Below are 26,987 nucleotides of genomic sequence, written 5' to 3'. Positions count from 1 at the left end.
ACAAGCTGTCACGTGACTTTGTCTCTCTACAAAGTTTAATAGTTTGCTCTACTGTGATCACCATGTTTCAGCATGGTATCATATCCTTCTAACTTCCATGGCAGCCGCCTGGCTAACCCGACGTGTCAACCAAGTAATTTATCTATCCAGAGTTTAGTCTGGCCGACCCGCGTGTCAACCTATTCAACTCATATGATTTAGGCTAGATCGATACATAGATTGAGTTTTATAACCATGTTTCGTATATATTTTTTGTTCTTTTATTTTTTAATGTTATCTTCAGATCTTTCTCTATACATACACTATTGGTTAAAATAAATTTATTTTCTAGAGATTGTTCAATATTTTTGGTTGGTTAACAAGATTTTCCGACGCTTCTTAGCTTTCTGAATCTAAACCTGAAGTTACTTTCAAGCAACCAAACTAGATAAGCTGAACATCCGACTATCTAGATTCTAAATTACCAATACATATGACAAAGCTCACGGTCATATCACCGACTAGCGGTGTTATTATTTTTTTAATATTTTTATATTTTAAAAATGTTTTTAAAAAAATTTAAAACCCTTTTCTTTTAGTATTTTAAATTAATATTTTTAAATTATTTTGATGCAATAAAAAAATATTATTTAAAACAACCGCGCATTCTAAACAGGCTCTTCATCTCGCATTTGAAGTGACATCCCGGGCAAATTATTTGGTTGAAGCACATTGAGAGAGGAAACTGCAGTATTTGAAACATAATTTAATTGTTTTTTAAAATATTTTTTATATAAATATATTAAAATAATATTTTTTTATTTTTTAAAATTATTTTTATTATTAAAATAATATAAAAACATTAAAAAAATATATTAATTTAAAATTAGAAATTAGAAACATAAAAACAATCAGGCTAAAGAACAACCGAGAAACCAGACATATCCGAGCCAAGTCCAAATCTCCCGTGTTCATGACGGTAGTAGAGTTTTTGGTTTGATCCAAGGATATAACGTGATTACGATATAAAGACAGAGTAAAGGACTCTAGAAGCTTGAATTGAGCTGTCGGAAAAATGGTAATAAGACATCTACCATGACCAAAACGAATGAAGAAACAAAACCAGGGGACCCATGCACCCGAGGAGAGGGAAGCCATTGAGTTGCGATGATCACAACCATGAAAACTCAAAACGACAGCAACTTAAAAAGTCTTGGAATTCAAGACATTCAATGTCATACAAATTTTGAAGATAACGATAAAAGCAGCAGTTTTCAACACGTAATTTAAATACACACACCCAACGCTGACACAACCAGCTTGATATTGTATATGTAAGGGTAAGCAGGGGCCGCCTCCCAGAGATTTAGACAATCCAAAGGTGGGGCTGTCTCGAATCCTAACAGTAGAACATAACCCGCTTGACATTCTCCTTCAAGGCAGGCAGGGGCCTCACAGCAGCATTAGCAGCAGGTCCGCGTGTGGCTCGACCACCTGCTCCTCCACCTCCTCGTCCAGGAGCCATGCCACTTGTAAGTGAACCGCTGTCTGATGTCTCTGGTTCCATGTAGAAACGAGCTCGGAATGCAGCAAGATGTGCGTAGTATGCAGGTGGCACTACAATATCATAAAAACAATAAAACATGAGGTTATTTGTCCGCTACAAGTTGTGCATATGGGTGAGTGTGGTAAAGGGAGACTAACCAATGGAAACAGAACGCGTGCATCTTGCATATCTGCAGAAATCAACAAGTAGAGAGCGCGCATATTAGGGAGACATAGTTTATCACAGAACGTGAAGCATTGACCAGGGAAAGATGTGTTCAAGGTCAGGAAACTGTAAAATTAAATAAAAACATGAACATACGTGTAGCAAAGATTGTTTGTAAGGGACTGCAACCCATCAGCAGTGAACTTGTTCTCATCCCAAAGTACATGGTAATGAGCTGGACGGCTTGTACCCTGTTGGTGGCCAGTGGTCAGAAACAAAAAGCATCAAAGTGCTCTGAAGGAATCGAATTTACATCGATATGAAAGTCTCACCTGAATCCCAGCATGACTACACAAATAGAAGTCAAACTCCGTTGGGTGACAAATTTTTGAGTCCACGACAGTACCTGCCATATAAGAAGGGGGTTTAGCGAAACATGTTGTGAATCTAAAACAACTTGAACACATTTATCACATCACCAAGCTAGATAGATTACCAGGCAATATATTCCCGCTCCGGTCAACAGCAGTACGGTCACGGTGATCATTTGCAAACAGCCTTGTGTGATGACGCTTCTGAACCACAACAAATGTCACTGGAGGCTGGTAGTTAGGCTCTAAAGAAGCACATGCCTGAGGATGAAAGCAGAAAGATGAGAAAATAGAAGGCTCGCAAAATTCAACAGGACATGGAACAAATAAACAATAGAGAGAGAGATTTGAAGGACAGCAGTTTTACCTTACGAATAGCATCAAGTTCATACAACAAAACTTGATAGAACTGCCCTTCACTGACACCATCTCTGGAAAATAAATACATCATTAGACATGGCAACAATAAACAACAAAGCAGAAGGGAGAACAGACCAATTAATACCTGTAGAATATAATTCTCTGAGGCTTCTGCCCTGTGGCTCTCCGGAAAGATATGAGAAGTTCCCTGCAAAATGGAAAGAGACCATCAATCCTAATAACCACAGAAAGCTCCTCTTCGAGCACAGGACCGTCATCAGAGTGAAAGCTTAATCATACTTGATCATGCCACCAGACACTGTCCCTCGTACAGGATCCTGCCATGTTTTATACAAGTCCTGGATAAGCTCTTGTCGATGGGCTTGAGCACAAACCAGGCCAGCATACTTAGTAACCTCTGGCCAGTCTTGAGAAGCCACAACCTGCATTAAAATCTCATTAATATAAAAATAAAAACTGCAAATTGGAACAGCCCAACCAAGTGAAAATAGATGCATGCATTCAGAAGCTGAAGAAAAAAGAAAAGCTGCATACAGCTGCAATGGATGGGCTTGAGTCCTCCCCAGGATGAGGATGAGTAACGTCAGCACCAAAAATAATAGTGGGCCGGTCACTGACCAGAGGAATACGTCTTGATAATGCATCAACAAGAACAGTATTCCTTCCTCCAACCTTCACATTTATCTTCAGAGCCACATTGGCCAGATATTGCTTGTTCATTTTGAATACATGCTTTGTCAAGCAGCACTGAGAAACAAGCCCAAGATCTGTTTCGCAAATTCGCTTCAAATCACCTGCACTCAAAACACAATAAATTGTAAAATACAAAACAGAGTTATTGAAAGCAATTATGAAAATCAGCTTTAAAAAGGATAGAATAACTGCAAACTTAGTATAAATCACAGTTATTATTAATATAAAGAACCTTTTGACCTTAATCACAAAGGTATTCATATGCAAATAATGAGATAAAGGAGGAAATAGCTTGTCAATTTTATTTTATTTTTCTTGTTTAAAAAAAGCCAGTTTTCAACAGAGATTTTGATTCAAAATAAAACAAGCTCGCATGGAATAAAAAATGAAAATAAATGCTTTATTTAATAGAACTCATCAATTCCCCTTGATTTGGCCCTAATAAACAATTCCATTAAACCAAAAACAAGACTAAACAACCACCATCTGCCCGACAGAACTCAAGTCTCATACCGTAAAGAGAGCCATTGTTATCTGGGAGAATCACAATGAGCAAGTCAAGTTCCTTGCTATGTGGCTGGAGTTTTGTCATTGCATCATGGTACCGAGTTTTCAAAACCCTTTCTACTTGCTCAGGACGAGCACCAACAGGAGGAAGCAATGGCTCAAGAGCGAAGTCCTGCATAAAAAACCACAATCCAATTTTTGGAGATGCCTCAAAAACACAGTCCAGAAAGAAATTGGAAGCAGATGCCCAAAAGAATTGTGCAATTTCAATACCATGCCAGAAATGTGGCACATTTGTGCAAGCTCATAGCAAAATCCTCGGGCCACACTGTCCTGGACATTCCTTGAAAAATTGATGCAGATCCAATTATTGACTCTGCCTCCATTAACCATTTTCTGCCACATAATGACAACAGAGCAAATTTACAGTCTATTAATTTGCAAGGAATAACATTAACACAATTAAGGCTAGAGATTAAACTCACAAAAGACTACCAATAAGTGGCCTATGCTGATAAATTTTGTAATTAATTTGCAATGATGCTTGTAAAAAAAAAAAATCAAAATGAACCTACAATCCACAACATCCAGACCTCAAAACACTGCATCTAAAATAACTCATTAAACATATATCCACTAAAGCCAATCACCATCCAGGTTCTGGGCTTCCCTTGCTTAATAGGGATAGCCCAGAAGGTATAATCTCCCCCCTACCTCTCAGCTACCCTCCTTTTCTACCACCAACTAACCACAATATTGCCTCTCAGCTTCCCTTGCTGTCTCATGTCACCGAGTTACAAAGACTTTTCTACTAACCTCCATATTCCAAACAAACAAATGAAAGAAAATAAAGACAAAATACAGACAAGACAACGGTGATTGTGAAATGCATCCCATACCATTGTTATTGTATAGAGTAGTAACAGTAGAAATACCTTATTCATCATGTTCCACTGCCCAACTTGAGGAAGACAATCTTTCTCCCTGCCTGTATCATGATACTTGAGCTGCAAAAACAAACAGACAATAGACAATTGCAACCAGAACATGTAAAGTATACATAGGTGAGACAGATAGAAAATAAAGACTACTTACCCATGGAGGAGGCAGAATGCGAGCTTCAACTGAAGCAAGCTTCTCGCTAATTCTTATACCAAACTCCTTGGCATAAGGATCGTTGTGATATGCATTGTGATAAACCGTCTGCAAACAATCAGAATGTTAGAAGTAAAATATTTCACAATTTGCTCTACATTAATAGGCATAATAACTAAAGGAAGCTGCTAATTATGTCATTATCCAAGGCTCCATATTCACTTGTCTTTACAGCAAACTGTGTGATTGTCATTTTAAAACAGCAGTGCCCGGTAATTTTACACAGCAATGGAACAACGAAACCCCAATTTAGATAAAGAAAAGGCAATACATTAAAGATCAAGAATGCAAAAGTACTTGTTAAACATAAATCAAGAACGTAGAATCACCTGTTCAACAATATATATATATAAGAAAAAATATACAGCTAATGAACTCTTGAAGTATCCAGGAGCAATGCATAGTACAGAGCACAACCACGATATTATGCCCAGATAAAAATCATTTCAAGCAATCAAATAGAAGATATCCACCACAACACACTTTACCTGCATGATATCACGTTCCCTTTCATGAGGACGTTGGCAAGTCACCTTCAACAAAGAAGTGATCTGTCTTTCATTCAATCTTTTGGAGTACCTCTGACCCTCAACAATCTTACAAACCTGTTTTCAAGAGATGATTCATAAGCAGGCACAGCTATAAACTGCAACAAAAGAACAGAAATGAATATACATGCATTCACCTCCATAGGCAAATAGTTAGGTCTCTGTTGATTTCCCACTTGTAGACAAGGCCATTGAGTATGTTGAATTACAAAGCCATAGGTTTCATAGAAATACTCCACAACAGATTTCAATGTTCCTCTTTCATCTACCGGGAAACTAACACAGAAAAAATCATGTCACCAACATAAACCTGGAACTATATCTAATTTCTAACAGCATGAAGAAACTTTTCATGACATATGAAACTTACGTCAGCTCCCGTGTTGCCTGTGATGTTAAACCAGATATACGATACTTTCTGCGCATATTTCCACGGTGTGTAACTTCAACTCTGACACCTCTGAGAGCCTTTTTAATCTGTTGATTGAGAAGAAATAGTGCCTCATGTCTCATACATTGATAAATGAATGAGAAAATTAAACTACGCAAAAATAACATGACATAGGCTACAGAAATTGTATGAAATAACATTGAACTTGTTTATAGGAAAATAGATAGTTCAGAGCGAAACAACAAATAATTCTAACCTTTATACGATCAGAATCAAACAACGGTCTGGAGGTAACATCTCGATTCAATAATTGAGTCACAAAATCAATAACTGGTAGTGGCTCGATGAATGCAGTTGAGGACATATCTGCAGCACAGATAAGCCATAGACAGATGTTAAATTGCAAAGAAATTATAATATAAACAATAATCATATAAATGAACTTAAAAGAGTCCCTGACAGAAAACACATTTGATCAATAAAATATACCAATATTGAGTGAGAGTCCCATCTGTGTAGGACGAATACTTTGATAGAAACCACGCCAACTCTCCAAGCCCTCGCCAAGAGACTGTCTCCTTCCTAGATCAGGGGAATAAAATGATCGAGCCACCGGGCAGTACCTTCAGTTGATCAGCACCCATTCTTTAGCATGCAAAACTAATATTGCACAAGTTGCTAAAGTAAGAAACAGACTACTACCTAGCTGTTGGCAATTCACGCAGCACTATATCAAGGACTTGAAGGGCTTCCTGAGGTGCATCAGCTTGCTTTCCCTGCAAAAAGAGTCCTAGATGGTGCAGATCAGCACGAGCAGCAAATTTGATGACAACTTTGAATTCCCTCTCTCTCCTGAAACAAGAAGAAAGAAATTAACAGCATAGAAGAGGATACCAGGTTAGGCCATTACACGGTTATGATCCCACAAAAGCAGAGCATAAGCTGAATAATTTAAAACAGTATTGCAATTTGGCATTTCAAAGTGCTGCACCTCTCCACACACCGAACCCAATACATTGAAACAAACAACATCCCATTAGAACAAAAGGCAGGGTATTAAAATAAGTGAAACAATATAGAAAGGAAAACGAGGAACAACCTTTGCCCGCCTGTTCCATCATCCTCGTCAATGAGGGTGATTTTGAATTCCTTTGCTTGAAAAGGAAGAGCTCCAGCAGTATAAAGACTCTTCCGTCCATCATAGGCAGGAAGACGCTTCCCGAGATGGGATTCTTGGTACAATTTAACCAGTTGTTCCATTATAGCTCGACTGACAACCCTTGATGTGACCTCCGGTGTAATGCTAACCTATTCCCATCAACACCGATTAATCACATGCAACAATAACTAGTAAATACAAATTACCTAGGGAAGAAACATTAAGAATCAGTCACTCACGTCATACTGGTGCAAATCCTTGTCTGGTAGCTCAGCAAAAAAGTGATTAGCCTTTACAATACACCTTATCCCAGTGCTTCCCTTCCCAGGCCGAAGAGGGAACCTCATTGATTTACTTGAGGCTGGCGGTGGCTGAGTTGCCTGGCTAGAAGAGCCTTCTTGCTGGATTGATAGTTGTTGCATCTGCTGTGACACAGCCGCTGGTGATGGCTCTAGTGGTTGCATTGAAGAACTTGCCTCAGACAGCATGGGCAATGAAGAACGTGCCTCAGATGGCATGGGCTGAGGGGTCATCCCAGCTGGGTAAGGAGCTGGTGTAGCTTGGTGCAGCTCGGGTGCTGGTGCTCTAAAAGGTCCGCCTGAAGGGGGTCCTCCACGGCCACCTCCACTACGACCACTGCCATAACCTCGTTCTCCATGCTGAGGTTGTCCTCTCCCCCGTCCCTGGTGTTCCAGGGCTCCACCATAATGCTGTTGTTGCATTCCTCCCCTTCCTCGGCCGCCACTGTAACCACCTCCACGGCCTACCTGCTGAGACTGGGGACCCCTTCCACCTTGGTATCCTCCTCCACCTCCTCCCTGTTGAGGAGGACCGCTCCTCTCAGCTGGGGGCTGAGCGCCCCGACCAGCACCAGTTTCCTGGGACGCAGAACTCTCACCCCCACTTTGTGGAAGTTCCGTTCTCCTCTTCCTCACCATGATGAAAACTGCAAAAGCACAATACTTAAAACCATGCCACAAAATGATAAGCACATCTCAAGCCCAAGAACCCAAAACACACGTTGGACCAAAAACAAGTAGCTATCATGAAAGAGCAAGGTCACTAAAAGCATGGCTGTATAATCAAAATAGAAAAAAAAAATTATCAGTGAAAATTAATTGTGCTTCATAATAAACAATTCCCCAAAACAAAAAATTTAAACAGGATTTAAGATTATATCAGCTGTTGTTTTTTCAAAATGTTTTTTTAGTTGAAAACGTATCAAAATAATATTTTTTTTATTTTCTAAAAAAAATTATTTTTGACAAACATATCAAAACAATCCAAACTAATTAATTTGATGACAAAAAAAAAATTCAAAAATTTTCAAAAGCATTTTTTGAACACAGCAAAAAACAAACACACTCATGTTCGCAGCAAAACTCATTTCATATACGACATGAAAATTGATAACCATACCCTAAAATTTCCAAAAAAAAAATGAAAGACAACAAATGATCAATATAGACATGTTCAGTTCATGAACACACATTAAATATAAAAAATGTGCCAAATACAGGAAAGTTTCAGAATTGGCTTTAATTAACAACTAAAATAAGCTAATAATCTCTAAGTAATAAAAATACTACAATTATCATACCACGAACAAAAATTCAAAAAACAGCAAAAACATAAACCCTCACTCAAACACATCCACTCCAGTCACTTCATACAGCACAAAACCACTCAAAACACCAAAAGAGAACCAGTACAAAGTCATAGGGAAAGGATCTCGCGATCTAGAATGACACACAACATTTTACAACTCAGAAAAGCAAGCAGTGACTGAAACCAAACAGATCTGTGCAGAAAGTGGCACAAAACTACAAAAAGCGGTCAAACCCGGCAGATCTAGAGTCAACGAGTAGTGAAAGGAAGAGAAAAACCAGTGCTATTACCTGAAAAAAATTACCGGAAAACAACTATTTGGTCACCGGAGAGTAAAATAGCCACGAAAAGAAGGTTATCGTACAACACTACAAGCGCACCTAGCGTTGAGATTTGAGACTAGAGAGAGAAAAAAAGAGATGACAGTGGCTTGGAAAATCCACTATAATGGTGGTTATAAAGGACAGGGTAGGTGTTCGAAAATGACAACTCCGTCCCTACTCTACTTTTCAGGGAAGTAGTACACTGGTACTTTTTTCCTTCGTTGATGTGGAAGTTGACACGTGGAGTCTGAGCTGGATGGTTTGAGATTTCTTAGTTGTTCGGATTATATGATTTTTATTTATTTAGTTTTTAGACTTTGATCTTGGTATCTTTGATAGCAGTTATTTATAGGGTATAAAAACGGATATATTCTGATTTATTTGATTTTTTTTCTGTATTGAGTGGTATTTTGTGGGTATAAAATGCTGATTTGGAAAAAAAAAAATAAAAAAGGAAAATGAGGTAGAAGGAAATTTTGCATGGTAGACAAAAAAAGGAATTATAAATTGAGTCTGGATTTTTTTTATATTTTTTTTTTTGTATTTAGTGCGAATCTTTCAATAGATTATGCTTATTTGGGGGGTGGGGGGAACAATAGTAATATTCATCTGTAGGGATCAGACGAGGCATGCTTTTGAGTTTGAATTATTACAAGTGTATTGACTGCATACCTAGCACCATCAAGATAAGATGTTTTTCATAAAATAATAAATTGAAATATATAATGTTGAGGTGCCCTTGTCAGTCTACTCCTGACTTAAGTCTTAATTTTAATTCATTTTTCACTATTCAAAAGCATATGCTATAATTATTTTTTGTTAATAAAATAGTCTATGGTGGGGGTAGTTTAGAAAAACTTAAAGCCAAAGTATTCACATTTAACATGTGAATATGCATGAAACATCAAAAATAAAATATATATTTTTCAAATACACCGCCAGAAGAAAATAATATAGAATAAATTGCATGAGTATTTTTAAGCTAAAAAAGATCTTTTTTATAAATGAAGGATAGAAATAAATCAATGAAGAATGGCAAAAATGTTTATGAATATAAATGGCCTCCTTGGAAAAGAAAAGAAAAGTAGAAGATAGAGGTAATATATGTTTTTTTAGTTTTTTTGTGTTTTAAAAAATATTTTAAAAAAAATTTAAATTTATTTTTTTATGTTTTCATATTATTTTGATATGTCGATATCAAAATTATTTATTTTTAAAAAATTAATTTAATATATTTTTAAATAAAAAATAATTATAATCACACTTTCAAAATATCACTATATAACGTTATTAATATTCTTCTCTTCTTTTTTTTTGTCTGTTCACTTTACTTGTAGATCTTTTAATATTTTATAAGATTAAAAATTAGTGTTCGTGCACGAAACACGGAGACATTACTTTTTCTTACTTATGCTCAAGGTAAAGCAAATCTATAGGGAGACCTACTTTTTCTTACTTCGGTTCAAAGTAATCAACTCAACAAGGAGACTTGGCCTTTTCTTGCTTCGGTTCAAGGTAAGACATTCAACAAGACTTCTATAACGAATCGAGTGATAAGAACATAGTCGTTGCGTCCAACCTAGTTTGTTGACATGAGAAGTTAAGATCCAAAATTTAATATTTTTTAATTGAATAAAAAAATATATTACAGTGTTTTTTTTAAATAATGGTTTTTTTAAAAAATAATAAATGGAGGTTGTTTTTTTTATATATATCTTTTTAATATAAGTGCATTAAAATCATCTAAAAAATACTTAAAAATATTAAATTAATATTTTTTAGTTAAAAAAATAATTTAAAAAATAAAAATTAATGATATCAAACGAGCACTAAATTGATTTCATTGATTTTTTAGCGACTTGATTGATTTGATAAATCTAATTATAAGCATGTTTGAAATGTAATTACGATTGCTTTTGAAAGTATTCTATTTTAAAAAATATATTAAAATAATATTTTTTTTATTTTATAAAAATTATGTTTGACATCATATTATTAAAATGATCTAAAAATACTGAAAAAATATTAATTTGAAGTAAAAAAATAAAAAAAAAATTATTTTTAAAATGTTTTTGAAACACAAAAATAAATGGAAAAAACTTGATTAAAGAAATAAAAAAAAACATTAATTTTTTAATAAAAATAATTGACATTAGTGTATCTATTATCCATGATTTAAATCAATGATAAATATTTTTTTAGCTTAAGGACTGGCGAGTGGATTGAAGGGCGATGAGAGTGGATAAAGTTGGAAAAACAAAAACCGGGAGCGAATCGAGGGACACATGATTGACCACTCGTCTTCGACAAATACGCACCCCACTAAATCCCGAACATTTCATACTCTCCAACATCTTAACTCTACTCGCTCCTCTGGCTCGAAACCTGTTATATTCTCTCGTGACAAGAGGAGTACGGTCTTAGCTCGATTTACCGAAACACCCTTCATCAATTTTGTCATAACGCGGCGCCTTATTTCCATTTAATTACGCTTAGCCCAATAAAAATAAGAAATAATTACACATTATTATAATCAATAAATCAGCGAAACGTACAATAAATCTTGTTTTATATTTATTTATTTAGGGCTGGATTTGAGTTTAAAAATAGTCGTTGCTTTCTAGAAGATTCGTTTTATTAAATATTCTTAACTATGTTTAACTGCTTCGTTAACAATCTTTAACAGCTTCGTTAACGATCTTTAACAACTTCGTTAACAAGCCGAGAGAGAGCGGGTCATGGCCTAGTTGGCCAAAAGGAATGACTACTTTTCTTTCTTTTTTTTTATTATTTTTTTAATACTTTTACATTGTTTATATTAAAAATAAATTTTAAAAAATAATAAAAAAATATTATTTTTTTCTAATAAAAAATAGTTAAAAAAAGCATCGCACCTTCAAAGACTCTCTTTGTAAGCAATGGTATAACCAGCTGTAATTGTCATCTGCTTTTATGTAGTGGGTCCCATCAACACTGGTAACTAAGAACCCACTAGCCGTCACCATCGGTTTTACTAATCCAAACCGAGCAGAGGTTGAACCAGTGAGGATTCTTGGTCTGGTTCATTGGTTCAACCTCTTACAGGATGCATTGAACTGAATTGAATTCATAAATTTTAAGGAAATCTCATGCTTAAAATCATTAATTATGATTAAGGTTTTTTATTTTGCGTTTAAACCTGTTTTTAAAAATATTTTTATTAAAAAATATTATTTTTAATTTTTTTTGAATAATTTTGATGTATTAATAGAAAATAAAAATATATAAAAAAGTTATTTTAATATTAATTGTATCCTTACAAGGGGAGAAAACAGGAAGAGGGTGAAGCGTTAGTGAATGGGGAAAAAGTCAATGGGGGGAATACGAAGCTGACTTGCGAAACGATCGCCCTCGGCCTTTCACCCCAGCCACAAGTCATCCCCTGCGGAAAAGCATTTTATGCCATAATAACAAATATATATTATGAAATGTTTGTTTTTGTGTTTAGATAAGTTTTAAAAATGTGTTTGGTTTTAAAAAATATTAAATTAATATTTTTTTATTTTTTTAATAGTTTTGATATATTGATTTTAGAAATTAAAAAAAATATTTTGATACATTTCCAAGTGAAAAACAATTTTAAAATATATAATGTATTATAATATCAAACACACATTTAAGAAAAACTCTAATTTCACTATAGTTATTAGACCCTACCCGAGGGCTGACCCAACCAAGAAGTCGGGTTCCAGGTTGCTTGGGTTGACTCTGGTAAGCCTAAATTTTTTTTTTTGAAGTTTTAATATTTCATATGAAAAAATTAAGAATCAATCCATGTAAATATACGTTAGACATATTATAAATAATAAAGTTTAAAAGATTATTTCAAAAAAATTTCATCCCATGTTGAAAAAACATAACTTTTTTCTTGTGAATATAGAATATATATACTAAAGGACTTCAAATCTCATATTAAAAATATAAAACATTTTTCTAATATTTATATAATAAACTTTAAAAAGGGTTAATAACCAGCTAAAAAAAATAAAATGGGTCTTTCCCTTGAAAAAAAAACACATTTGAAAAAAAAAACTTGGGTCTTAATCAGGTTTTGCTGGGTCGCCCAAGTCACGGGTCAAACTAGCAAGTCAACCAGGTTTTTATTCATCTTAGTCTTGTCTTGACTGAACCAATCCAATCATCGGGTCTCGGGTCGACCCGTTGGGTTGATCCAGGTTTAATAACTATGGTTTTCACTGTAATAGTAGATAGTTTACTATAAATTGCTATAAAAAATTATTTATTTACCTTTTAATAGAAAAAGTTAGGACTTGAGGCTAGTTTTTTTTTGTCTTTTTCACTAGGTTGTTGGTAATGAAAAGATTGTTTGAGTGTGTATGTGCTTTTTTTATTTTTTTTAATAGTAAAATTGCTTTTCTATCTCCAAATTCAATAAATTTTAAAATTGTTAATCAAGTGCTTTCTTGCAATAAAAATACTTTTTTCCCTTAAAGAAAAAAAAAAATTGTTAGGATGCTAAACAAGGGTTTTTTCATTATCCCTGTATAATACAAGTATGAATTTAACCTTGAATTAAACCAAAAAAAAAGGTAGATTTGCATTTCAGAGTGTTTTTTTTTTTTAAATTTTCACACAAATATTTTGTGTAATTAACAAAGTCGTGAGGGTGTTTTTGGTGTTTTTTATATTTATATTTGAATATTTAAATTAGAAAACTATTGACACGTGTTAATCATATGTTGATGAGTGAGTGGCATTTGCACTATTCAGGTGGTACTTGTGACATTATTTGGTGGCCAAATTTGACCTTTTTGCTATCTTTCTAAATGCGTAATTGTGTTATTTGTTATACAGAATGACCTGTATCTTCTTGTGGTGATTGAATTGTCACCAATGTTGTATGTTTTTTTTTTCCCTCTCTTATAACATATAAAACACACCTTTATTCTTTTTGTTTTTTGTTTTTAAAAACTGTAGTTCTTTTTTGTTTTTAATCTTTTTATAGATTTTTTTTAAAACATAATATATTTCTAAATAAAATACATAATTAATAAACAATTTCTAGATCTACCCCACTCATAGAGGCAAGCACTCTACTACCTTTCTTTTCTCTTTGCACTTCAACACCATAGCACATTCTCGCGCGTGTAAAGGATGCCCTGGCTACCTTGCCGTTTGGTTTTTGTTTCTCCCTCTTACTCATTGAGATATCGTTTAAAGAGACATGGTGATCAGACTAGAAAGCGGGACTGTGGAGATGAGATAACAAGGGAGTAGGTGTTGAAGGCAAGATCGATTTGTGTTTAGTTTGGTGCATGTAACATAAATTTTCATCTTCATCGCTATTTAATTTTAAAAAAAACAAGATAGAATAAAATATAGAAAATAATAAGTTTACCATTATTCATATTTTTGTGTATTTTATACTTGGAATAGGGATTTAGAGATTTTTATTTTTTACTTGAAATCAAACCTAAGAAAATTTATTTATTTACTATTTAGGTGCCAATTGAAATGACTAAATTGCATTTTAAAGCAAATAAAAATTAAACTAACGATTCAAGGGCATTTAATTATTTTTATTATGGTTGTTTTAGTTATAATCAATTTGAAATGGTATGTAATCCATTTTTTTTAACAAGTATAAATACAATTAAAAAATAAAAGTAATTGGCACGTGCATAACAGGTGTTAGCAAATGAAAAGCCTTCATATTTTTTAAGCAGTGCGTAAGGCGCCTTCTTATAATTAAATGCTGCTTTCCACAATGGCATTGAAAACATTATGTTATCCTCTTCATGATAGTTAGAAGCTGTTTGGCACTGCGGTCCAAACAGCTTTTTACAAAAATTCAAATTTTTTTTTTGTGCTAAAATTGAGTTCGGTTTGTACTTTCTGGATCGTTTTGATGTGCTGATATTAAAAATGATTTTTAAAAAATGAAAAAACATTATTGACATGCTTTTCGGCACGAAAAGCTATTTGAAAAGCAACCGCTACCACACTCCCAAACACCCTCTTAGATGTGTGTGTACATAGGAACAATTGTTTGGCTCTTATGAACTAGAGGCTCTCGTCCCCTCTAAGTAGTGTATGAGATGCCTCCCTGTAATCAAATGTTGTCTTCCATAATAAAATTAGAAGCGTTGCGTTGTCCTCTTCAGGATAGTTGGACGTTTGTGCACATAGAAACAATTGTTGGGCTCTTATGATCTTTTTTTTCTCTTTCTTGACTTTAAATTTCACATTAATGTAAAAATCAAATGGGTAATGTCGGTTTGTTTTTGTATTAATTTTGTCTTTATTTTTTTTATTGTTATTTATTTGTGCTTTTGATGCCATTTGAAGTTTTTTTTTTTTTTTAATTTCATCTATTAACGTTTTATTTTATTCTATTTTATTTTTGTATTCAATTTGGTCTTTATTCTCTTAATTGCTATTTTTTTTATCATTTTCTTGATTTGTTTTATTTTTCAATTTACTCCCTCAACATTTTATTTCATTTAATTATTGTATCCAACTTGGTTCTTATTCTTTTAATTTCTATTTTTTTTATCCCTTTCTTGATTTATTTTATTTTTCAATTTAGTCCCTCATTATTTTTTCATTAGTTTTTATATTAGATTTGGTATTCATTGTTTTTATTGCTATTTTTTTCTAATTTTTTATGACTAGGAATTTTGCTTCATGATTTTTTTGTGTTTACCCTCTAATGGAAAGTCTTGGTCTCATGATCCAAATTACAAATTTCGATGATTAATTCGATTTAAGTTTGATTTTTTTTGTTGATTTTCTTACAATATTATCCTTTGATATTGAGTTATTGGGCTTGAGCTCTATAATTTTTCTCTCCTTTTCCTTTATGCGGGGTCATCCCAACTCATATCCTATGTTGCGGGGTAGTCAAGTTTTTTTAAATATTTTTTTTAAATTGATTTTTTTTTAAATTTCGCATTTGATTATTTAGTTTGTTTGAGATTTAATCTCCATTGTTTTTTTTTTTTTATATGAGATTATCCCGGTCTCATGACCAGGCTACAAGGTCAGCATGTTGGCTAGTTACTTGAGAGTTGACCTCTGTTGTTTTATTTAATTTCTTTCATGCAAAATTATCTTGGTCTCACAATCAGGCCATATAGTTGATATGCTAGCTAGATACAATTTTTCTTATTCTTTTTTAAAATTAATTTTTTTTTCCAGTTCTTCCTTCAATGTTTGTGTCATAACTTTAAACTTTGGAGTTCTTTTATTTTTCTCTTTATTAGATTATCCCATTATGATTCAATTTTTTTCTTTGTTATTAAATAACATCATTGAGATTTTTTAAGAATATTTAAAATATATATTTTTTTATAATATTAACAATTGCTCATTTTTTTCAATTAATCAATAACTATTTTTTGGTTATTTTTATTACCGTTGGTTTTTTTTTTGTTGATTTTGAACTCATTCGAACTAATAGTCTGAATCCCCATTTCTTCTTGCTTTTTTTTAAAATGCAATCATTCTATAGACATCCTTTTATTTCGTTAAGAAAAACTTAATCCGGTCCGTGGAGTAAATCGGTCTCCCTATGTATTATTTTCTAAATGGTATCTTTCCTTTCCTTGGAACCAGACATTACGGACGAATCCGAGGGCGACCACCATTTACAAGTTATAGACCTCATCTTCCTGATGTATTCGGCACTGTAATTTCATAGTTAAAAGCTGCTTGAAACTGGACCTGTGAGTGAAGAGAAGAAAAAGGAAGCACCAAGGAGTATGATACTCCCACATAAATCTAGAAGATAGATCCCATTGAAAAAGAAAATATTTTGAGAGAAAAGTCAGACAGGAATGCATGAAAGTCTTTCATGTCTGGTTATCCATTCTTTTCCTTCTGTCCTCTAATTATCCAAGAAATATACAGGTCTGGATACAGCAGTAATTTACATCAAGAAATCTGTGTGGTGCGGCGAAGCAGCATGTTAAAGGCTGCCTTGCTCAAACCTACTGGGAAAATTCATATAGTGATGTAAAACAACTTTCCATTACAAGATAGAGATGATCACAAATCTAAGGATTGATGTTAAAAATACTTAGTATACATGCATTCCAAGTTAACTGCCTGGTAAGAACTAGTACCTTCCCGTGTGATGGCAGCACAATGTCTACTCCTGACGGTCCCCATAACGGCACCTAACTTCTTCCCCTTCTATTAACTTCTCTATAGCATCCGAAGGCAGGCCTATCATCTCTAAAGTCTTCTCCCACACTTCATACGCGGTGTCGATGTTGTGTGCTTCTTCGGAAGGATTTGTTGGTCGACAATCTTGAGAAATGAATGCACAAACTGGCCAGTCATCTGATTTTAACAACTCGCAGTATTCAGGAATCTGAGGATCAGTTGCTGAAAAAAGAGCACTCCTGGAACCTGAATTGGATGCAAATTATATGAGGTTAGCTAACAGTTAGAATATTGTTTTTTTTTCCTCTTAAATTTGAAGGCGGTTGAGCATAATAGCAAGATGACTCATATTTTGGTTCTTTCCATGGTACATTATGCTGTGATTCCATAAATTATTGACTGATAATGTTTTGTCATAGCAACTCTCATTGGAAATCGAAAAGCCATTTCTCTATAAAATCTTTTGGTGCAACCTAGTTCTCTATTCAATGTTCCGAACAAACTAGATGGCTTTGCTAAACGTACAAGTTCTGCATAAAAATGGATTTGTGAGGATTTCCAAAGAGCTTCAGACTCAGGTACCATGTGTCTGAATTGCTGAATATTAGACGTCTTCAACAGTTCAAAACCTTTACATATAGCTGCTGACCACAAAAAGTATGGAATAGTAATAATAAATTCACTCTCAAGTCTTTCTTTTCTTGCCTAGGCTGATCACAAAGAACATCTCCTCCTACAACTTAGAAGTCTTTCCTGAGCAACTTACTCACAGTTTGATGGGAAACCGTAAATGAATTTAGCTCTTTTGCACGGAGACTATTTATGTATGGAGACTAAAAAAAAAAACTTGCTCCTAAGGATGGTGTTTATTACAGCCAGTGGGGACCAACAATGAAACAAATCACTCTAGCAGCAAATTGACATTGTTACAAGCCATAACGTCTAAGACATTGAGAATGCAAGACACGTGCAACAGCATCTGATTCACTAAAATGTTTTCATTTGTAAAATTCTTGTCACAAGCATCTTAAACATAGAAACATATGAATTGTCCAACAATCAATGCTTCTTGTTGGCATGCACAACCTCTTCAACTCTCATATTTCAGTTTCCTGAAAAAGTTCCTTGGCATTCACTGGGCAGAAAAGAGAGATAAAACAGCAGGCAGGAGATGAAAAACATCATGCACTTCAATACATCATGTATCGTGATCAGAATGATGACAAGAAGGACATCATAAGTCATGAATGTCATGTTAAAAATTAAAAGACAAGTTGTCACCATTATCCCACAAAGTTGCACAGTGAGAACATGCTATCATTTGGGAGACTTACCTTCTTGGGCATTGAAGATAAAATACGGTATTAGGTGATAACCAGCTTGCACAATTTTGGGAAGATCCCTTGCCTGAATTTAGATGAAGTTGAAAGCAGGATGTAAGATACAATGACATAACTAGAAAGAATGTTTATTTTGATCATACAAAGCTAAAGGAAACCAATTCAACAACAGATTTGGTCTCTCTAAATCAATCCCATCATTTAGTCCCGTCAAGCGTACACCAAGAATGATGTTCTACAACTTATTGTCTTTTAAGGTGTTTGTAATTTAGGTTAGCCTCTCTCTGAGGAATCAAACCTGCAACCTCCCTCTTAAAGGACAAGTATTGCTACTAGTGAGCTAGAGCCCCATTGGTAGGGTTCTACAACTTCATTTAAAAACTACTATATTATATTTTGTCAACCAACACACATCAACATGATCAAAACAGCTACAAACACTATATTTCCAAAAAGCCTAACGATGCTTTTCCCTCCCAAAACATAAATGAATAACAGCTCCACTTTGGAACCAGCCATATTTAATCAAAAATAGCCAAAGGTATTTGCTGCTTATCCCAAGCTAACACCCTTAATAAGAAGTTATAAATCTGTATCTTTCCACCATTGTGCCATATAACATGTTCTGAATAGTTAGGTCATACTCTTTTCATGTGAAAAAAGAGCTTGTCTAGGATGGCTTTATTGAAAGGAAATGTCTTTAATTGTTAATACATCTCTCTTTTACCCACTTCTCCCCCTTTTACAGTGCAGCTTTCCATCATGACATTCCCTCAGCATTTTCTTTTTTTAATAGCAGTAACAGCACAAATCATAGACATTATTGCTTCGTCTGTATTTATACTGAAAACACATGCATCAAGAAACTTGTACGAGTAACTATATGCAGACATATGTTGGCACATCCTATTCCATAATAAAATTATAATGATTGATTCAAGACACTTACAACATTTGTTTGGACTACTCCAGGGGAAACACATAATACACTGATGCCAGATTCAGCTGGAAGCCGCCTGTGCAGAACACTACTAAACATGACCTGCAATCCAAAGGTCACAAGTACATGATTCATTCATGAATGTTAAAACAAATTATAACAGATAGCAGCTTACTGAAATACAGTCAATACATCCTTTGAACATGTTCATGCAGTGATGTAGCACAGGAAAGGGATAATGTTGAGTAAAATGATATTGCTAGAGCTATTTGAGTTATCTGCAATAATTCCCATGCAAAAGAATCTAAGGTATTGGTACCTAGCAGACCAGATTTAACATTTCCTAACAAAAATTAATTAAATCCACCTTTCTCCATCAACCGTTTGCATGGCAAGCATGTTTTGTAATGCAAACAAAAGCCGTGGTCTTTAACAATCAAACTTCCATATTAATTCTAAAATTTATCTATAATTTAATTTTATATCTTATAGTCAGAGGACAACTGGATAATTCACTCCCACAACACCTTTACCCACACGAGATTCATAATTTGAAGCCAATTTTGAATCCCACATCCAATATTTGGCAGAAAGCATGTATGTTTGAGCTTATTCATTTGTTTTGACAAGTCCAATATTAATCTCAGGCTCTTCCTAATAATTTAAACAAACAACACCAAGTGAGGTCAATTAAGAAAAACAAGCATGACTGTGGTAAGAGTTCAGTTCATTTGCATCCCTAAAAGAAACTAAATCCAGTAGTTGAAACACAGATGCTCAACAGAAACTAATCCAGTTGAAAAACCACAGGAACTTTAACAGAGATGCCAGCATCACAGTTCTTTTATCGTTCCAAACAAAAGGGATAAAAAGAATCCAACGTGATTGAGGTGAGAGGTGAGCATTTTATATTGATACAGCAACTTCATGCAGCACAAACAATAGGGACATTTCCTTTGTTAACTTGAACCCGAAATAAAAATAACAGTTTCCAGAATTATACAGTCAAAAGTATCAAATATCAACTCTAAGCACACCTGTGCTAACTTGCTGCCGGTGTATCCAACTAAGCTTGTATACTTTCTCTTTCCAGAAATAACATTCATGTCTTCAGTGTCAACAAAGCCAACATAATGCATCTAGAGAAGAGAGAAACATTAAAAACCAATAAAAAATGTAAGCATATGAATGTTACATTAGAATTATGACGGGATTTATATGCTATATGACGGCGAGTAGAACTGCTATGCAGGGGGCACAATTTCACAATCATATTAATATGTTTTCCTTTCCTCCAAGGTAATTGCACAAATCTGTGGAACAGGAAAATGATGGACATTGACACATCATGCCAGGACCGGAAAATTAAATCATAAATGGATATAGGAAATAGAAGCTGTTTTTCTTCTTCCAGATTTATCAATTGCACATCATTTTAATTTGCTGGATCTATCAATCACACAAGTCTATATCATTTAATAAGGAATTCTAGGCGCTATTTTATAGTTTCCTAAATACATTTGTAAGATCCTATATTGAAAGAGACCACAGCTAAAAAGAGGCAAAGTATATTTCTGTTGGCCATAGTACTCACAACTGAATTCACATTGATAATTCTGCTTGGAGAGCCTCTAATTAAGGATGGCAAAAGCAATATCGAAAGCAATGCTGGAGCTAGATGATTCACTTGCATGTGTTCTTCATACCCATCCTTTGAGAACTTTTGCGGTCCTTGATAAAACAAATTCAAAGCATACTAGTTATTTATGGTCAAATGGTAGATAAATATATAAGAAATGCATATCCAAAAAGTTTTTATGACTGAAAATAGAAACAATACTAGTTTACATAAATGCTCAACAGTACTCCATAAAAAATCAAAGATTAACCAAACTTTTCAATCAAGAAGCAGCCAGATCATTACCAACACCTTGCATAGTTGCTAAACAACACTCGTCAAGAACAGTCTTGAACTAAAGCAGAAAGCTTGAAGCAGGACCATAAAAATTCAACTAACTCACAATCTCAATTATCTCCCCATCATCCCATCCCCAAATGCATGGCTGATCAAGGACTCATGAACAAATCAATGCAGCTTCTTAAATTATTAGATTCTCGTGATTTTTGCAACCTATTCTCTTGAGAAAGTAAGCAAAACCTATAGAAAACCTGCATATCACATTCTCATTGGTCCATATAAAATAAAATACAAAATGCACAGGATGACTCCCTTATTTAAGGGCACCTGAAACATCTTGCCAACTATGTCATTGAAACTCTCTAATTAGTTCTACCTCCAAAACATTCACATTTGGCAGAGCAATGCTTTCTGTCCACCAATACCCATGACCTCGACTAAAAAAGGCCATTTCTCCTTTGTCTCCCTTCCTTTGAGTGATTCTAACTGAAAGTCATGTCGGGTAGAAGAATGCTCTCCAAACATTCTTAAGAACAATGTAAAACCTTCAGGGACATTTGAACTAAACTTGAAGTTTTCACTTCTTTTGATCACAAACATTGTGAAAACACCATGAAATCTAGTTTTCTCCAACAATGCCCATCCCTCCACGTAGAATTATTCCAGTAACTTTCTTATTAATATGTTGAATTCTTACAAGAAGTGCCTGACAATCGAAGCCAACATTATCTCCCCATTGTCCTCACACACCAAACATCACCATTCAAACCCAAAAGAACCCACAATTTCTTTCCCTTTTCTTTCAAAAATTAAGAACCCCTGACTGTGGAAATGCGGTAATGCACACACCTTTCATCTCAGAAGATCGTTCAACTGTTTGAAAATGCTGCATATACATTTGCAAGGAACAGGCCATTCGTACAAAAGAAAAGACAGGACTTGAAGACGTAAATACATCACAGTGAGGCAACCATCCATGCTTCCTCTATGCCATGGCAAGCTATAAACAACAAGCAACCAAGCAAGTGGAATGACATATGATTCAAAGGCTTACTGTCCTTTTCACACAAGAAACCAAAAGTTTCGACAGAAAAGCCTATCATTGAGACCCTCAGGCCATGTTCATGTCATTCATGATGTGGACTTAGTAATATTAGCAGGACACGGGAATGACATCACAAAAAAATGGATTCCGACATGTCATCAAGACATGCTGTGGTAACACAAAAACTACTGCAGCATCTCTTAGGCAGGCAGGAGGATCCAAAAATGTATTTTTATCGGGATGGTCAAAAGGCTCTGGCTCAACAGCATGAACAAGGCTATTTTACAAAACAAAAACACCCTCCTCCAAGGATATCCTCTCTAAACTGGGAGAAAAAAACAAGTAATCTGAAGCCATGCATCACCCTTGGCTCATTTGACTTGATTTCCAATAACAGCACTTATCATCTAATTGTGACCACGACTTCTCATTGCCGAATAGCAGGAACCTTCGTATCAGTTTACTAAACTATACCAGCTGTTATAACTAACCATGAGTATTCACAAATGAAGGGATTCCACATTTTACTATTCCCTTCTCCTTGACAATACCCTACTTCCATACTAAAACATGAGAAATAATGCACAAGCAGCAGGCAACATCGCATTTACATATCAGGAAAAAAAAGTTAGAAAAATAAAATAAAAAAACCAACCTCTAATGGAAAATATTCCAGCATTATTAATAAGAACATGCAAAGGTCCCATTCGCGCATTCCACACTTCGGCAAACCTCGAAACCGATTCCAAGGACAAAAGATCAAGCTCCATCACCTTCAAAAATCACCACAACATTAATTTAAGAAAATCCAAGCACGTATAACAGAGATTAAACAGTAATTAAGGCCAAACTACCACCTACCTCGATATTAAGAGGAAGGCCGAGTCCAGTCCATTCGGACTGCCATTTATGAATCAAATCATGCGCTGCTTTGGTATTCCTAACAGCCATAACAACATGGGCTCCGGATTCCGCCAATTGCCTGGCGATTTGGAGACCGATACCGCTGGTGGATCCGGTGACAATGCACGTGAGATTGTTGATAGGAGGTAAAGAGAGAGGGTTCTGCAAGTGACTAGCCATGATTCGCTGAAATAACATCTCGTATATTATGTACATCCATCCTCTTAGCCATTCTACCCATCCTAATCCTTGCTTCTTCTTTGGTACTGTTGTTGATGGCGTAGAAGATGACTCTGACGGCGTCGTTTCCATGGCTAGACAAGAAAGTTTCTTGATTTCTTGCGGTTCTTTTACGCGATTTGGAATCTTTAGATCTGAAGTAGTGAGTGAGTGAGTGAGTGAGTGCTCGCTTTTTTTTGCTTGCTTGGTTCTGGTGGTGACTGGTGAGAGATGTGGAGAGAATCAGGGAAAAGTGACAGAGAGTAGTAGTGCAAGTGTCAGATTTCGAAGTGCCAAAATAGTCCCTCAAGTTTTCATGACTGTCTAAATTGGTTCTAACGGCTAGCAACAGATCTGTCCCCAGTTGCACCATAATAATAATAAATAAATAAAGGTGTGAGCTTTTGTTGATAAAATACTCTGCTAAATCAGCACGAGAGTCCAAGACCGTTTTAAAATAAATACATCAGTGGTCCGCTCGCTGTCGATTTAGTTTGGATTAATTTTTCAATAAAAAAAACTTAATTATAAATTCAAAATATGATGCCCATTAAATAGTATTTTTTAAAAATATTAAGATTTTGATATATTGATTTGACTTGAGATAATTTATTAAAATTATAAGTTGGGTCATGAGATTATGATAATCATATAAAAATCAAATCAAAATAAATTATAAATATCAACTCTTCGTTAACTCAATATTAAAAGATAAAATTAAAAAACAAAACAAAACAACTACTCAGGTCAACTCAGGCTAACCTACTAAACTCGTAACATGAATCATAAAATCGAGATACCCCTTAAAAAGCAAACTTGAAATTTTTTTTAAGCTCACTTTACAATCAATCTAATGCTGAAAAATAGAAAAAAAAAACTATTAAAAAAAGAAAAAAAAAACCAACTCAAGTCAACTCAGACTAACATATTAAAGTTATAACATGTGTCATGAGACTGAGACAATTTCATATAAAGATAATAATAAAAAATTACCAAGGTCTATTTTTAGTAAATCTAATATTGAATTTTGAAATCGAGAAAAAAAAATCCTAAAATTGAGAAGAAGAAAAAAAAAACTAATTCCATGAGACCAACATACAACCCAACATAAGAAAATAAATAAATAATATAAAGTATAATTATCAAATAATATAATATTAAAAGATAAAATAAAATAAAACTTAAAAAAATTAAATTATTGAAGAGTTAAATTAAAAAAAAAAGTAAAAAATAAAAAAAATTATTACAATAAATAATATTTTATGAGTGTGGCTATACTAATTTAGCCATAATTTTAGTATTGTATTAATAAAAATGAATTTTTGTTAAATGATAACAATAATTTTCATATATATAATGCAAGTGATAATTATTTTAATTAACATCAAGAAATATTTGAAACGGAAATTCAATGTATATGTTTAATAAATAAATTGATAATTATATAAAAGATTAACATATTTGATCTCCCATCTCGTGCTACTTGTTTGATTTTTCTCATTTAACTTAATTAGATGTCAATATTTTTTAACCAAAAATAATAATCTATACTCAATTCAAACAAAATTTCACCTATGAGATCTAAACTCTCTCTCTCTCTCTCTCTCTCTCTCTCTCTCTATATATATATATATATATATATATATATATATATATATATATATATATATATATATATATATATATAAGAATGATACTCTTTGTTGTAACCCAATTTTGGACTCACCAAGATTTTCTTGAATGTTATTTTATTTCTATTATTATTTATAAAAATAAAAAAAATCAATTTCTTTTTTCAAAAAAATAAAAAATAAAAAATAAAATAAAGGCTGACAATGTGGAGAAAGGAAATCGGGGAATCAAGCTGCAATTTTGGAGGAAGTTCAAGGCCTAATTGTACCTTATTGTGCCTAAGAAATGAAGAAAAAATACAAATTCAAGGTCAAAATTAAATGATTATCGGGATGAATTTGCATAAAAATTAAGTTCAATGACATAATTAAATTTTTAATGGGCCAATTTGATTTAATCATGGGCCGAATTAAATTTTAATTATGTTTAAGAATTAATTTGGGTCCAATTGAAGGATTTGATTAAGTGCAAGGACTTAATTATATTTTAAATGGGTTAAATTAATTTTATTTGGGGCTTAATTGGTGAAAAATTAAGTTTGGGAGTTTAATTTGGGCTTAATTGAGAAAATCCGAATTTTAAAAGACCAAATTTAATTTTTACCAAGTTAATTAGGGGGCGAATTGCATTAAATAAAAAGGTTTAGGGTCAATTAGGGCTAAATTGAAAGAGAAAGGATTGAAATGGACTTTGATAAAAAATCACTGTTCATTATCTTCTTTATTTTTATGAAAAAGCTGGTCTGGTTGACTACTTTGCAACTGCATTTAATGTACCTAACATCCACTAAATTTAACAAATCTTATACGAAAATGATCCTCTGCAGTTTTTCTACAACCCCATGTGATCAAGTTGGGCTAAATGACAATATATTAGCACTGGTGACAGCCTAAAGAGGCCTACTCAATCAGTTTTTGTCTGCAGATTTTATTTTTTTTTTCTCTGAAAAAGCTGGTCTGGTTGACTACTTTGCAGCTGCATTCAATGTACCTAATGTCCACCGAATTTAACAAATCTTATATGAAACGGATCCTATGCATTTTTTCTACAACCCCATGTGATCAGGTTGGGCTAAATGACAATATATTAGCACTGGTGACAGCCTAAAGAGGCATACTCAATCAGCTTTTGTCTGCAGATTTTCAACTCATGATACCTACTTTGAGCCAATGGTTGGGATCCTTCCCAACTGAATCAAGGGCTTAAATTTTTTCTCAATGTAGACAAGATTGCCCTCTTCCACCGCCTATAAATAGAGGTGGATTTCATGGCCTAAAAAAAGAGAAAATCGGGTCCAAAGTCAGCCAAAAAACCTGTTTTTCTGCCGATTTCTGCAACTTTTTCCTTCTCTCTCCGCCTTTTCTTCAGCACCACCACCACCATCACCGGCTTTACCACCATAATTTCCATCAACTCAGATCCTCTCCACTGGCGGAGCAGCCACTGTGACTTTCTCTCTCCTCTCCTCCTTCTCCTCGCTGCAGATTTTCTTCTTCTTCTTTCTTCCTCTGCTGTCAACGTCTCCTCCTCCAACTCCACCGTTTCAACCACCAGCCGAACCACCTCATCATAGCAGCCACGACCCCTTCAGCCAGGTGAGCCTCCCTTCTTTCTTTTTCTTTCTTCTTCTTCTTCTTCCTTTCCTATTGCATGAACAGTAGACGTGAAATATAATTCACGTCCTACTGTTCATGCAGGACGTGAATTATATATATATATATATATTTGTGTGTGTGTGTGTGTGTGTGTTATAATAATAAAAAATAAAAAATAATAAAACAAAACCAAGGGAGTTCTTGCAGTAGGCATTGATGTCATGTTACTTTGCACACAAAACTGTACCGTAATTTTGTAATATGGGAGAACAAATAACTGCTGCTTTTCCGAGTCCTAAAATTTCTAGCATGTCTCAATCGTTGTGCTGCTTGAATGTAGCATGTTTATTGTACAATATCACACTTTAACAAAATAAAAATAAAAATAAAACAAAAAATA

General features: G+C 34.1%; 2 protein-coding genes across 2 annotated transcripts; both read right to left on the bottom strand.

The window, feature by feature from the left end:
* Positions 1 to 1,161: 1,161 nt before the first annotated feature.
* LOC118057270 (protein argonaute 1) lies at positions 1,162 to 8,928 on the bottom strand. The gene is made up of 22 exons (XM_035069789.2): positions 8,794 to 8,928; positions 7,135 to 7,841; positions 6,836 to 7,044; positions 6,439 to 6,588; positions 6,226 to 6,359; positions 5,993 to 6,102; positions 5,716 to 5,822; positions 5,483 to 5,621; positions 5,286 to 5,402; positions 4,738 to 4,845; positions 4,578 to 4,649; positions 3,916 to 4,038; positions 3,649 to 3,814; positions 2,977 to 3,236; positions 2,722 to 2,864; positions 2,567 to 2,629; positions 2,429 to 2,492; positions 2,187 to 2,322; positions 2,023 to 2,096; positions 1,847 to 1,941; positions 1,684 to 1,715; positions 1,162 to 1,596 (listed from the first exon to the last, which is right to left on the bottom strand). The coding sequence occupies exons 2-22, from the start codon at positions 7,831 to 7,833 to the stop codon at positions 1,379 to 1,381; spliced, it is 3,219 nt and encodes a 1,072-aa protein (XP_034925680.1). The 5' UTR covers positions 7,834 to 7,841; positions 8,794 to 8,928; the 3' UTR covers positions 1,162 to 1,378.
* Positions 8,929 to 16,625: 7,697 nt separating this feature from the next.
* Positions 16,626 to 23,606, bottom strand: LOC118057269 (dehydrogenase/reductase SDR family member FEY). The gene is made up of 7 exons (XM_035069788.2): positions 23,100 to 23,606; positions 22,894 to 23,011; positions 20,870 to 21,006; positions 20,313 to 20,414; positions 19,285 to 19,377; positions 18,330 to 18,402; positions 16,626 to 17,241 (listed from the first exon to the last, which is right to left on the bottom strand). The coding sequence occupies exons 1-7, from the start codon at positions 23,451 to 23,453 to the stop codon at positions 16,979 to 16,981; spliced, it is 1,140 nt and encodes a 379-aa protein (XP_034925679.1). The 5' UTR covers positions 23,454 to 23,606; the 3' UTR covers positions 16,626 to 16,978.
* Positions 23,607 to 26,987: the final 3,381 nt, after the last annotated feature.

Source organism: Populus alba, chromosome 15, assembly GCF_005239225.2.
Source record: "Populus alba chromosome 15, ASM523922v2, whole genome shotgun sequence".
Taxonomy (NCBI): Eukaryota; Viridiplantae; Streptophyta; class Magnoliopsida; order Malpighiales; family Salicaceae; genus Populus; species Populus alba.
The sequence above is the reverse complement of the archived record's forward strand: the minus strand, read 5'-3'. Positions and strand labels throughout refer to the sequence as shown.

Excerpts from the sequence above, each read along its gene's own strand:
- LOC118057270 (XM_035069789.2), bottom strand. The coding sequence starts at position 7,833 with ATGGTGAGGAAGAGGAGAACGGAACTTCCACAAAGTGGGGGTGAGAGT. Across the intron at positions 7,045-7,134 it reads AGGATTTGCACCAGTATGAC|GTTAGCATTACACCGGAGGT; the intron begins GTGAGTGACTGA and ends TGATGGGAATAG. Across the intron at positions 4,650-4,737 it reads GCATTCTGCCTCCTCCATGG|CTCAAGTATCATGATACAGG; the intron begins GTAAGTAGTCTT and ends TTGTTTTTGCAG.
- LOC118057269 (XM_035069788.2), bottom strand. The coding sequence starts at position 23,453 with ATGGAAACGACGCCGTCAGAGTCATCTTCTACGCCATCAACAACAGTA. Across the intron at positions 23,012-23,099 it reads GCCTTCCTCTTAATATCGAG|GTGATGGAGCTTGATCTTTT; the intron begins GTAGGTGGTAGT and ends TGATTTTTGAAG. Across the intron at positions 21,007-22,893 it reads TGGAATATTTTCCATTAGAG|GACCGCAAAAGTTCTCAAAG; the intron begins GTTGGTTTTTTT and ends TGTTTTATCAAG.